This window comes from Rhamphochromis longiceps, linkage group LG3, assembly GCF_057381845.1.
Source record: "Rhamphochromis longiceps isolate RC_006_pf linkage group LG3, R_longiceps_female_GT1.1, whole genome shotgun sequence".
NCBI classification, from domain to species: Eukaryota; Metazoa; Chordata; class Actinopteri; order Cichliformes; family Cichlidae; genus Rhamphochromis; species Rhamphochromis longiceps.
Window position 1 is genome coordinate 25,098,572 of NC_140559.1, and position 12,988 is coordinate 25,111,559.

General features: G+C 37.7%; 2 protein-coding genes across 2 annotated transcripts; both read left to right on the forward strand.

Moving 5' to 3' along the window:
- Positions 1–3,903: 3,903 nt before the first annotated feature.
- Positions 3,904–4,779, forward strand: LOC146673634 (uncharacterized). The gene has a single exon (XM_085400980.1). It carries the CDS (start codon positions 3,904–3,906, stop codon positions 4,777–4,779), a length of 876 nt encoding a protein of 291 aa, XP_085257106.1.
- Positions 4,780–6,196: 1,417 nt separating this feature from the next.
- On the forward strand, positions 6,197–9,629 carry LOC146673635 (uncharacterized). The gene is made up of 3 exons (XM_085400981.1): positions 6,197–6,209; positions 6,323–6,387; positions 8,718–9,629. Exons 1-3 carry the CDS (start codon positions 6,197–6,199, stop codon positions 9,627–9,629), a joined length of 990 nt encoding a protein of 329 aa, XP_085257107.1.
- Positions 9,630–12,988: the final 3,359 nt, after the last annotated feature.

Below are 12,988 nucleotides of genomic sequence, written 5' to 3' on the forward strand. Positions count from 1 at the left end.
ATACAAACCCCAGCAGTGCTATTACATTTATTACTTTTGCTACATTTACTACTCATTTTTATATACTTGGTCAGAGATGATTTCTATATCCTAACTAACTGTATGTAGAGAGACTTGTTCCTTCTCAGTAGTAGTTGTGCAGGTTATCATTTTTACTTGTAAAACAGTCACTGTCTGTGCTGAACTCTGCAGATGTTAGCTGTACCCATACACTGTAATAAAGAGGGATGACATGACTCTTGTTTCTGGACTCTATATCAAAGTCTTTTTTGCTGCCATCTTGTATTTTGAAACCAAATATGAAAATATTTGGAGCACAGGCTGGAGTCTGGGCTATCTGCTGATCCAGAAAAATGGACGATCCACTCAGATGCAGACTAAATATTGTTAAAAGCCATCAAATAAATTTTTTGCCCACCGGAACTATAGCATGAATGTCTTGAAGGATCTGTACCACACTGTAAGACATATCATTTGTTACATAATTCAATTAATGTTTTTTTTTTCAAAATGTGCAAAAATACAGTCCTGAGTTCAAGCTCAGTGACTCCAGTTACTTAAAGTTCACCAGCAGAGAGCTAGTTGTGCTGTGACACTTGTCAGTGTCAAATAGACCACATGTCACGGTTGGCTGTGTGGCAGGCAAGCAGAAGTGGTGGACCCAAAATTGCAGGACTCTTGGAGACGGGAATAAACTGAAAACGCAGCTTTATTGCTGGAGGAATGATTCACAAAATAAAACTTACAAAAGCAAAACAAAACTCTAAACCGAGGTGCTGGAGGACAGGACATTACAAACACACAGCAAGTTGAGGGTACAACGCGACACTGACACAGAGAAACACAGGGCTTAAATACACAGACGGCAGTAATCAAGGGATGAGAGACAGGAGGGGAACACACCTGGGGGAAATCACAGCTGACAAGACAGGGGAAACGTAAACTGAGCACACTCACATACGACACAGACCTTCACAATAAAACAGGAAACTCAGACACAGGGAACCAGACAAGACGCTGAACTGAACAGACAGATTCACAAACAGACGGGGTGACACCATAGACAGACTGAGATACAGACGCAGACTCAGAGGCAGACCGAAGAGAACTCAAACAATAATAATCATCATAATAATAAACTGGAAAATGATAATAATAAACTTAAAGCGCTGGGTCACCGACCCAGGACCATGACACCACACCCTCTCTGAGTATCCAGATGAATTATTTACAAAAGAAAATCTGAACTAAGCCTCTGAAAATATGTTTAGTCCAAAGATACCAATCTTTTCTTAAGTCACAAAGCTAATCACACAAATGTGACTGGTCAGCAGTTAGAATAATACTGTATTACTGTGTATTGCATTAAGAAATATAAGATAAACTGTTTGGGTGACTGTAAGCCAGGAGTCCAGTCCTAATATGCAAAACAACAGCCATGTCATAATGGTTAGTTTTGAATAATATGTACTTGATGTTAGATGAATGCATGTGGATTATTATTTCTGGCTCAGTTGCACTAATAACAACACTTGTTGGTATTAAACGGAGCTCCCCGCTGACGAACAACAGGACTCAGGTGAGTGACAGCATTTCTATAATTAGAAAATATTATTTGATAAGGGACTGTATAAGTCTTTAACCATCACTCATTTCTTTATATTTTAGCTTTAATCGTTTTTTATAAGGAGCCGGACTTAATGTTCTACATTTATAATTCTCCAGGCTTTTGTAAGATCTAAAGGGTTCGCACTCACTCCTCCTGTATATCTAGCTAAATGCCAATAATGACAACATCCCTGAGTCTGAGCGCCTCAAAGGAAGGAGAACGGAGCTGTCGAGTAAGATTTAAGGAAATTCAGCTCCTGTAAATACTCACATGAAAAATAAAGTCACCGGGCATTTTTTAATAAACTGCTAATCTCATTTATTTATATTTGGATTAAATATGCTGGGACAAAGTTAATGTTTGGTCCTGATTATAACTCAAACTCAAGGAAAGGCAAATCCAAAAGAGACGTGCAGCTCAAAAAGTAAAGTAACAAAACAAAATTAAACCCTACAATGTTCAGTGGTACTATAAAGTATGCAGTGCATACACTAAATGTTGGATCTGGAGTTTAGAGAGATTAAGAGATTTTGTGCTACACTCAGACTGCTCAATACCTGGAGGTGCTAAGTCATAAAACAGTATGTGGCAGATTGAAATTACGGGCCATTAGTGGTTTTGAAACGTGCAAAGAACTAGCTCTTTTATTTGTTTTACGTCTTCCTCACATAACTATCCATCAACATGTGTTCTGATAGGTTAATTGAGACACTCTGAACAAGCAGCAAAGTGACACGTCTTCATTTATTAAGAAGAAACAAGAAGAATACAAATAAGGTTTGACTCTTTTAAAGCATGTAATGTTTCTAATACACTACGATGTAGGAACCCACATACAGCTGCAAACAGGTTTTGTTTCAAGGAAAAATGCTAAAGGCAAATTTTTAAAAACTGAAAACTTTGTAACTGTTCAAGATAAAAACATTTTAAAGACAATGTGGATATTAGCTAAAACCGAAGGCTTACACCAGTGATGGAATTTTGCTTGGGTAATTACAACATGTTTAAATTTTGACTGTTTGTGATTTCTTCAAAAAGTTTCAGGTTCTTCTTTTTTTTCCATTTGGTAAAGTAAATCCGTTGGGCATCTTTCTTTGCCTTTAGACAATAATTCTGATGGCAAAAGAGCCAAACGGGACATGCAAGAAAAAAAAAGTTTCAGGTTCTTAATCTATTGGAGACTTCTGGCAATACTCTTACACTTTCAGAGACATTTTATGGTTCGATAATTTAAAACCAGTCAATCTTGATAGTTATTAAGACTTACAATTTGATTTTTATTTTTTTCCATATCATGTTGCAATAAATACAGTGATCCCTAGTTTAAGGTGGGAGTTATGTTCTAAAAATAACCAGCGATAGTTGAAATCTGCAAAGTAGCCAACTTTAATGTATTTTTTACAATTATTATAGATGTTTTAAGGCTGTAAAACCCCTCACGACACACTTTATACACTTTTCTCAGACAACCTTGAACATTTTCACACTTTTGTCTCGTGTTTAAACACTCTCAAAGTTTAAACCTTTGTAGAAAAATAAATGCAGTATTATAGGATGAAACCAAAGATCAAACCCTGTTTTCAGGTCCAGAACATGAGAATAGAGCAGGTGTGAGAGAATTCAACATTAATGAATCAATGGTATAAAAGTAGAGGAAGCAAGAAGAATGAGTTGAGTAAAGTCTGACTTATCTGACTGTTTTTTTTCACGTAATGGGCTTCATAAACCCGTGTGCCTTACAGTCCAAAAACTACCTTCCTTTAGCATGTCCAGAAGTACAACTTTTTGTGCGATGGTTAGCATCTTCCTCTGCATTTGAGTGCTAACACAGGTTCTTTTGGTGCAAAACGTTTCGTGTTTGTTTCAGTTTTGCCAGAACTACACTGTGCTTGGCTTGCCAGTACCTGTCCGCTATGTCCAGAGCCCTGCAGGCTTACAGAGCACAGTGCAGCCCCTGCTTTGTGCAGTCTACAGTATCCTAGTGCCACATGAACACCCTTATGGTGTTTACTATGGACAGGCTAGGATCAGCACAAAAGTCCAATAACAGATCAGGTAGGCCACTCTAGGTGATATATGTGAAAATTTGAAGTTGTAGGAAATGGCACTAATTAAACGCAGCACTGACAAGAACATATTACTGTTGAGTGTTTCTTTCAGGAGAATTGATGATTTTGTAAGGATCAGTTACAAACATGAACATCATCAGAATAAGTGATATAGTGTTGCATGTTGAAACTGCTGGAAAGTATTAAATGATCAAACATATTTATTCTTGGCGTCTTCAACAGACCATGTTCATCAACTCTTCCTCAGTTCTCAGTGATGTCTCCGGCCTTTTAAGCTCCGCCACTTCATCCGAATGTCCCACAGGCGTGGCCCTTTTCACCAGTTTCACCATCGCAAACACCTTCCTCTTTCCACTCTACATCTTCATATTCTACACGGGCTTTCAGCGTCGGAGGCATCGGCACAATGCACCTGCAGGGACGACAATGAGCCACTCTGACTTTTTCACATACAACATGATTATTGTGGAGCTGTTTGTTGTTTTTGGAACACTTCTCCGTACTGTGGGCACTTTTACCAACAGGATGATAATCAAGTCTACTGGGGAGCACTTGTTTGATAATAGTTTTCCTGGACAGACTATGTTTCACATGCTGACCTGTTTGGAGCGCTATCTGGCTGTTGTTCACCCCATCACCTACATGCGTCTACGGGAAACACACGGGGTCAAGATAAGAAACATCATCACTGTGTGTGTTTGGGTGCAGAACATTGGATGGTACGGGATAATTCAGTCTGTTGAGGAATCGGTCAAACTACAACTAGCATTTTCAGGTATCAGCTTAGTGGTCATTATTTTCTGCTGTTTGTCTGTTCTCCATGTTCTGATTCGCCGAGGACCGGGGGAGGTGCGTCAAAACAGTGAACGTATTGATCAGTCAAAGCAACGAGCTTTCCACATGATCGTGGTCATTATGGGAGCACTGCTGCTGAAATCTGCTGGCATTCTGATTTGTTCTGGCATAGAACAATTATCACTGATGGACATGAAAGTTTTATGTGTGATGTGGGAAGTAGCAAACTTGCTATCTGTCCCCAGCAGTCTGGTTCTTCCTCTGCTGTTTCTGCACAGAGCAAAAAAACTATGTTGTGTGAAGTAAACTGGATCAGGATAGAGAGTCAGAGGACTCAAGAGTTTTATGGAGTGATTAGATTTTAAAGTATTAGAACTTTATGAATTATAACAAGCCTGAAAGACTGTATACTCATTAGGTAAGTAATTAATGGTTAAGGTTTCAGCTTTCAAAACTGGAGTGAATTTCATGGTGGTAACGTTTTTGCTCAGAGGATGTCTGCTTATGTTAATGAATGTAATTCTTGTACTGTGCAGTAATTTTAAGCATTGAAAGGTGGTTTTGTTTGTAGATCGGTAAGTGTTTGTAGGATTAGGGTGGTTTGATAAAAGAAAAGAGGCTTTATATTGTAACATAAATACCCTACAATAAAGTTAAAGTACTTACAAAAACCCAACAGTGCTATTACATTTATTACTTGTACTATACTTTCCACTAATATGTTCGTTTACTTGGTCAGAGGTCTTTAGTAACTAACTGTTCATAGAGAGTTTTATTCCTTCTCAATAATAATTGTGCATTCAGATATAATGCGATTGTTGTGCAAGTTAGCATTATTACCTGTGAACTGTCTGCGCTGAATTCTGCACATTTTAGCTGTACCCATGAACCAAGGGTGGGTAACTCCAGGCCACAAGGGCCAGTGTCCTGCAGATTTTAGATATCACCCTGGGTCAACACACCTGAATCAAATGATTAGTTTATTACCAGGCCTCTGGAGAAATACAAGACATGTCGAGGAGGTAATTTAGTCATTTAAATCAGCTGTGTTGGATCAAGGATATATCTAAAAGCTGCATGATACCGGCTCTCGGTGACTAGAGCTTCCCACCGCTGCCATACACTGTAATAAAGATTAATGTAGCCACCACATTTGTTTCTGGACTCTAAATCAAAGTCTTTTCTGCGGCCGTCTTGTGTTTTCAAACCAAATGTGAAAATATTTGGAGCACAGGCTGGATTGTGGGCTATCTGCTGAGGCAGAAAAATGGACGATCCACTAAGATGTAGACTAAATATTGTTAAAAAGCCACCAAATAAACCTTTTCCCCAGTGCACAACATGAACTTTCCGTGGCTCTGTACCAAAAAGTTGGATGTATTATAGCAAGCAATTTAATGTTTTGTTTTTTTTCCCACCAGGCACAAATATGGAAAACACAATCATGAATTCCAGTTCAGTGGCTCTGGTTAGTGGAGTAACTAGCAGATAGGAATTGGTGACAACAGCTTCTGCAAGGACACCGGTCAATATCAAATACGCCACAGCATCTCTGCAGTATCCAGATGACTCAGAAAGAAAAAAATCTGAGTCAAGCCTTTGAGAATCTGACTAGTCCAATACAACCAATCTTTTCTTAAGTCACAAAGGTAATCACAACAATGCGACCAGTCAATGTTTTAAATGATATTGTATTGCTGTATATTATATTAAGATATACACGATGAACTGTGACTGTAAGGCAGGTGTCCAGTCCTGATATGCAAAACACCAGCAGTGACCTAATCAACAGTTTTGAATATCATGTAATGCGTGTTAGATGAGCGTGTGTGGATTCTTTCTGGTTCAGCTGTGCTGAAGACGACACTTGTTGGCATTAAAGGAAGCAGCTGGCTGAGCTACATGGAGATTCAGGTGAGTAGCTTTAGAGATTTTTAGGAGGTTGATTAATTTGAAATTAGTATTCAACAAATACTATTGTTCAAAATTATATATTCTTCATATATGTTGGTTTCAATTTAGGTTTTATTTTGTAAGAGCCAATTAATACTCAACTATGAATCATTCAAGCATAAAAAGGCACCTGACTCACAGGATATATTTATCTAGACTTAACATAGAACTTACAAAAGAACCAATCTAGGTACTTTTTTTTTTTTACCTCTGAATCTATGAAAACCACCAAAGATGACACCATTTAAAATAGCACTGTTACACCAACGAGGTTATTCCCAAAGGATCCAAAAAGTAGTGTTATATTTTAACGTGATGTGTAGTGTGTTTTTAGAAATGTGAAAAAAATTGTGGACAAGTGGACAGACAAAAGAGGACGTGGCAGACCTAAAAGGTACAACAGTTTCTTAAAGTCAAGTTCTTAAGAAATAGGAAAGCATCCAACAACAACTTGACACATATCATGAAAGATGCATCTGGTGCATCAGTGGATTAATCTATAGCTTGTTAGTAAAATATATGGTGGAGTTCAGGAGAGAGGTACAACATGTAAAACATGTCCTGCCGTCGTGTTTTGAAGCTGCACTTAGCCAGTGGTGTTGTTGGGAATCTTGTCAAAATCAGAATCAGATTTATTGACCAAGTGTGTGACACATACCTTCATTTTTTATTTGCTCTCAATGCTCTCAATGTACTAAAGAGAATACACAAACCTATAATACAGCCAACACGAATGGCAACATACTATAATATGCTATTAGAGCAAACTGACACAGACAATAAAAACACATATAGCATATTTATAGTATTTATGTTTACATTTAAATTTAAATTTACCACCCTCAGTCCGAGGCCGTAAAGCGAGGTTATTTTCTAATTTTGTGATTCAGCTGCGATAGACACTGAAGAAATGAAGTAATATGTTATAAAATATTAATATAATTTCTTTACTAACTGATTAAATTTGCTGAAACAAAGTTGATTTTTAGCTGACTAGACTCAAATCAATTTGAATTCAATTTATATCACATCAACAGTTTCCTCAAGGAACCTTAAATTGTACGTAGTACAGAGAAAACTCAAAGCTGCACAAAACAGATGTACAGCTCAAAAAGTACTCTAACACAGCGGTCCCCAACCCCCGGGCCTTGGACCGGTACCGGTCTGTGAGTCGTTTGGTACCGAGGCCGCGAGAGTAGAGGCTCAGGTGTGAAATGTATGGTTTTCAGGGTTTTTATCGGTTTTCAGCGTTATTTTGTTATCGTTTGTATCATTAACTCTGTTTTCCTGGGTCTTTTCACGTGTGTTATGAATAAATCTTCTTTTATTCGGCACCAGTACTAGTTTTATTTTGTTGTATTTATCCGCGACACCTTAAAGGCCGGTCTGTGAAAATATTGTCGGGCATAACCGGTCCGTGGCGCAAAAAAGTTTGGAGACCGGTGCTCTAACAGAAAAAAATAAAAATAATTCCAACACTTCTACAATAATATTATTGAATGTGAGTATGCATCATTAATGCATTTAGTTTTATACACAAAACCCATATTATAGTTTTCTAACATGCAAAGAACCCTCGTTCTTTTAAGGTATTTAAAGCATTTAATATTACATTTGATATACTGTTTAACAACTACCACAGCCTTGTTGAACCATCTATTGGGCTAGGAATGGGTTTTATTTTAGCCACATGCTAAGTTGCATGAAATCTAAAAGATGTGACATTTGACATAAGGTCTTAGACTTTTCGTCCACGCAGTTTTTTTTTGTTAAAAACTCTTCCAAAAATGAAACATTCTAAAAACTTCAAACTAGAAAAATATATGATTAGAAAGTATGAATGTTTCAAAAGGGAAAAATTTTCAAAAGGTAACATCTACAAGAAAGATGTAGATGTTAGTTAAAATCAAACCTGAAGCTTAGTCATAACTTCAGTTGCGAATAACCTGAAGCATCTTAAGAGGTTAAGAGGTGACTTCTTTCTTCGTTATTATTAATATGTTTTAGTATTATTATTCAGCCTCGTCTTTCATCCTCATATATGAAGACTTTTCTCTCAGGTAGCCGCTACTGGGCTACTGTCAAAACACGATAGTGTGAAAGACAAATCCCCAAAGGAAACAGTACAAACTAAAAAATGTTAAAAATTCATTTCTATGAATTGTTCTTGCAGGAGCTGGCTTGGTTAAAAACACGACCATTGTCAGCATATGCAAAACTTTACTGTGTTTTCTAAACAACAATAAATTATTCCATATGTTACTGTTTTTTTCCTTTGCTCTCTTCCATAGGTCATGTTCATCAACACTTCCTCCTCCCTCTCATCCTTAAATTCCTCCGTTAATTCGTTTGAGTCAATATGCCAGGATTCAAAAGTCAGCAAAGTTTTCTACACCATCTACACCTCCATGACCATCCTCCTCTTCCTTCCACTCTACATCTTCATCCTCTACATGGGCTTCCAACAGTGGCGTCAGAAATCTGCACATGCAGGGGCAACAACGACCAACTCCAACTTCTTCACCTACAACATGATGTGGGTGGAGAGTTTTGGAGCTTTTGGATCAGTCTTCTACACCCTGGGTGTTTATACCAATAAGATAACAATGATTTATGTTGGAATGTATATGTTTACCATCCTTCTTCCTGTAGAGACTTTGTTTCATGTCCTGACCTGTCTGGAGTGCTACCTGGCTGTTGTTCACCCCATCACCTATATGCATCTGCGCCAATCACATGGTGTCAGGATTAGAAACATCTGTGCTGTTTGTGCGTGGCTGCAGTGTGTTGCATGGTTGGGGATACATTTATTGTTTGGGTATCAATTTTCAAATATGCTACTTCTGTCCTACTTGGGTGTCTGCATGGTGATTGTTGTTTTTTGCTGCCTATCTGTTCTTCATGTTCTCAATCTTCCAAGACCAGGGGATGTGGGCCACAACAAGGAGCATGTTGACCAATCAAAGCTCAAGGCTTTCCACATGATCATGGTGATAACAGCAGTGCTCCTGCTGAGATTTTTTGGGTTGATGATTTGTTATGTGATAAGAAATATGTCATTGATTGCTAACAAAGACTCATGCACTTTGATGGAATCATCTGTTTGGTTGAGTGTACCCAGCCGTCTGGTTCTTCCTCTGCTGTATTTGCACAAAGTAGGAAAACTGTCATGTTGTAGGAAAAAAAAAAAAAATTCAGGATAGAGGCCTCTGCCCTGTGCTGTGGGCAGAGGCAGAGAAGTTGTCCTGCTGGTGCTCAGAAAATAGCCTGAAGCTTAATGTCCTTCAAACAACACAACTCATAATGGACTTTAGGTCCACTTCTACCTGATTATAAATGAGGAACGGGTAAAATTTGCCTCCACCTTCAGGTTTCTGGGCAGCCACATCTCCACTGATCTCATCTTGACACCTTGGTAAAGACATCCCAGCAGTTGCTGCACTTCTATCTTGTGCTGAGGAAAAAGCTTCTACTTCATGTTTGGTACACAGGGGCCACCACTGAGAACAGGAAGGCTACACAGCAGGTAATTAACACTGTCCGCCAAAATAACTGGCTGTTCACTGCTACTCCTGGAGACCATCAACAGATCCTCCTGTCTCAGAAAAATCACTGCTATCACAGGTCATCTCTACCCTGCCTACCACCTGTTTGACCGGCTGCTCCCGGTTGGCGCCTCACTAACAGCGTCTTCCCCAAGACCATTCAGACTGTCAACAGTATCACCCCACACACTCAGGCCACTCACATACAGCCTCTAAATTCAAACCAAGTCCGATGTGTGCTTTGCTATTGTTTGTTTGTTTGTTTTTTTATAAATTCTTCTTGATTGTATATATTTCGCGTGTTTTTTTTTTAAAATCTATTCTGCTGTCTTACTATTTATATTTGATTCCTGCACAGTTGGCATTGAGCATCCAACATTTTGTTGTGTATTTACAGCAACATTAAAGGGTTAGTCTATGCTATTCTATTTATTAGTAGTAGCATTTATTTCCAATATTGTTGTATTACTAATATTAGTTAAAAATTTACTACAAATACGCATAGGTGGGAGTTGGTTTTGATGGTTTTAGATGATGTATAATAGTTGCGTAAATTGAGAAAATTTGACAGCTTAGCTGTACAGACTTGTTAATACCTATAAACAGTACACATTTGTACTGAAGTCTATGGATCTTTGCTGTATCCATATACTACAATAAAGATGGATGTAATCACCAGTGTTGGAAAGGTTACTTTTAAAATGTATTCCATTACAGATTACAGAAAACACCGTTTCTGCTTGGTGACAGCTCATACTTTTCCACTCTCCTTTTTCTCCCTCCTCTTGCTCACAGAAACATAACGTGTATGGCAGTCCATTCTCCCTGCAACACGGACTACACTGCCTATGATGCTACATTCTTTAGGGCTATGCCTGTAGCAATCTGCCTATTAGCTTAGCACAACAACAACAAAAAGGCACTCTCTCACCCAGAAAACACGCAGAGAGAGAGTGTCACCCTGTAACCATGGCAACCGTAACTCTGCCGCCTGGAACAACAGAACAAACTAAATCCAAACTGTCCTGATCCGTGACAATATGAAGCAGGAAAGTACCGCAGTGTAATCCATTTATTTCAACAAAGTAACTGTATTCTAAATACCACCTTTTTAAACGGTAACTGTAACGGAATACAGTTACTCATATTTTGTATTTTAAATACATAACGGCCGTACATGTATTCCGTTACTTCCCAACACTGGTAATCACCATGACACAACTAACTGGTTTGTGGATCATTGACGTTGTGGCTGTTGCTGATGTTCTCAAATGTGACCATATTTGGATTAAAAGATGGGGTGTAAGCTATCTAATAGTTGCTCACTTGGTTAACAAGCTTGATCCAGAAAATTTCCTGAGCTACAAAGGTGCAGTTTAAGTAGTTCCAGAAGCCAACAAGTACAGTTTTGCCGACCAAAACTGAAGAATGAACTTCCTGAAAGATCTGTGACAGAAAACTCAATATATTATTTGTCAGTTAATCCCATCAAAATGTTCTAAAAGGTACCTATATGAAAAACACAACCAAGAAGTCCAGTTTGGTCACTCCAGTTGGCTTGGGACAGCAAATGGCTACAGCTGCCTGTGTCCCCCCTCCATTATCCACGTGGATCCATTATTAAAACATTTCCATATAGTTCTCATGAAGAGTAAACCTATTGATTGTGGCCTAAACAATGTCATGTTCATTTCAATAATCAAATTGGAAAGGAGCTTTGACCTAACCCTCTGAGAATCAGCTGATTCATGCAAAAAAACATTATCTCAACATTCACTTCTCCTTGGGTCATAGTGATCATATGGATGAAGGTGGATGTTTCTGAATTTAGCTCTGAAAAGTTTTGGCATTCAAGGAAGCTAAAGGAGGATTCAGATAAGTGATTAATATTACATTTCTATCATCTTGATTGATTTGATTAGCTTCTGTTACTTTAAAAGTTTTTGTGCGCCTCTAATACGATTGAAAAATTATTCAACTAAGTATAAAGGGTGAGTTTGGTTATTTTGATTATTATTTCTTTATTGGCCTATTAATAAAGATCATCATGGTTCAGTTCAACTAACTTGTGTCACTGAAGCCAGGGTCACTACTGAAAACAAATAATTAATTAAAATAGACCGTGTCTATTTGAGTTGCCTTTAAGGTAATGTAAAAACAAAAAAAAAAAATAGATGTCTACTTTGCACCTTTTTCTCCTACTTTTGCATTTTGTTAAAAAAAAATTGACTTAATAAGTCAAAGCGCTAATGAATTGAAAGGTCTTTAATTAACAACAAAAAAGCTTATGATTTTGGTCTTATAAATTTTAAATTCTTATTTTGTAAACTATGAATCTTCAATGGCAAGCCAACACTACTCTATTTAGTATGATGCCATGACATTATTGAATTAATGTGTTAAATGGACAAAGCAAACAAGAGGAATGCAGTTTTAAAATAACCTGTTTTATAACCTTTTAAACCATCCAGCCTTTAAATAATTCATGTACCTTATTACCATTTTCTTTATAATCAAAGTAATCTTACAGTATGAACAAACTCAATTCAATTTAATAATTTTTTTTTTAAACTCTGGTTTAATGGGGGAAAATTCAAAATAATGTCCAGTCAAATTTTCAGGGTTTCACCCCACAGTGCATGAAAACCAGTAATTTGTGTTTAGATGTGATTTGGCGTATTGGCTGTCCAGCACATAACAGCAGGGTGCAAGATGCTAGAAGCCTGGGCATACAGTCATGGTCAAAAGTGTTGAGAATTACATAAATATTGGAAATTTGAAAAGTTGCTGCTTAAGTTTTTATAATAGCGATTTGCATATACTCCAGAATGATCCAGTGATCAGATGAATTGCATAGTCCTTCTTTGCCATGAAAATTAACTTAATCCCAAAACATCCCTTTCCACTGCTTTTTATTTCTGTCATTAAAGGACCTGCTGAGACCATTTCAGTAATCGTCTTGTTAACTCAGGTGAGAATGTTGATGAGCACAAGGCTGGAGATCATTATGTCTGAGG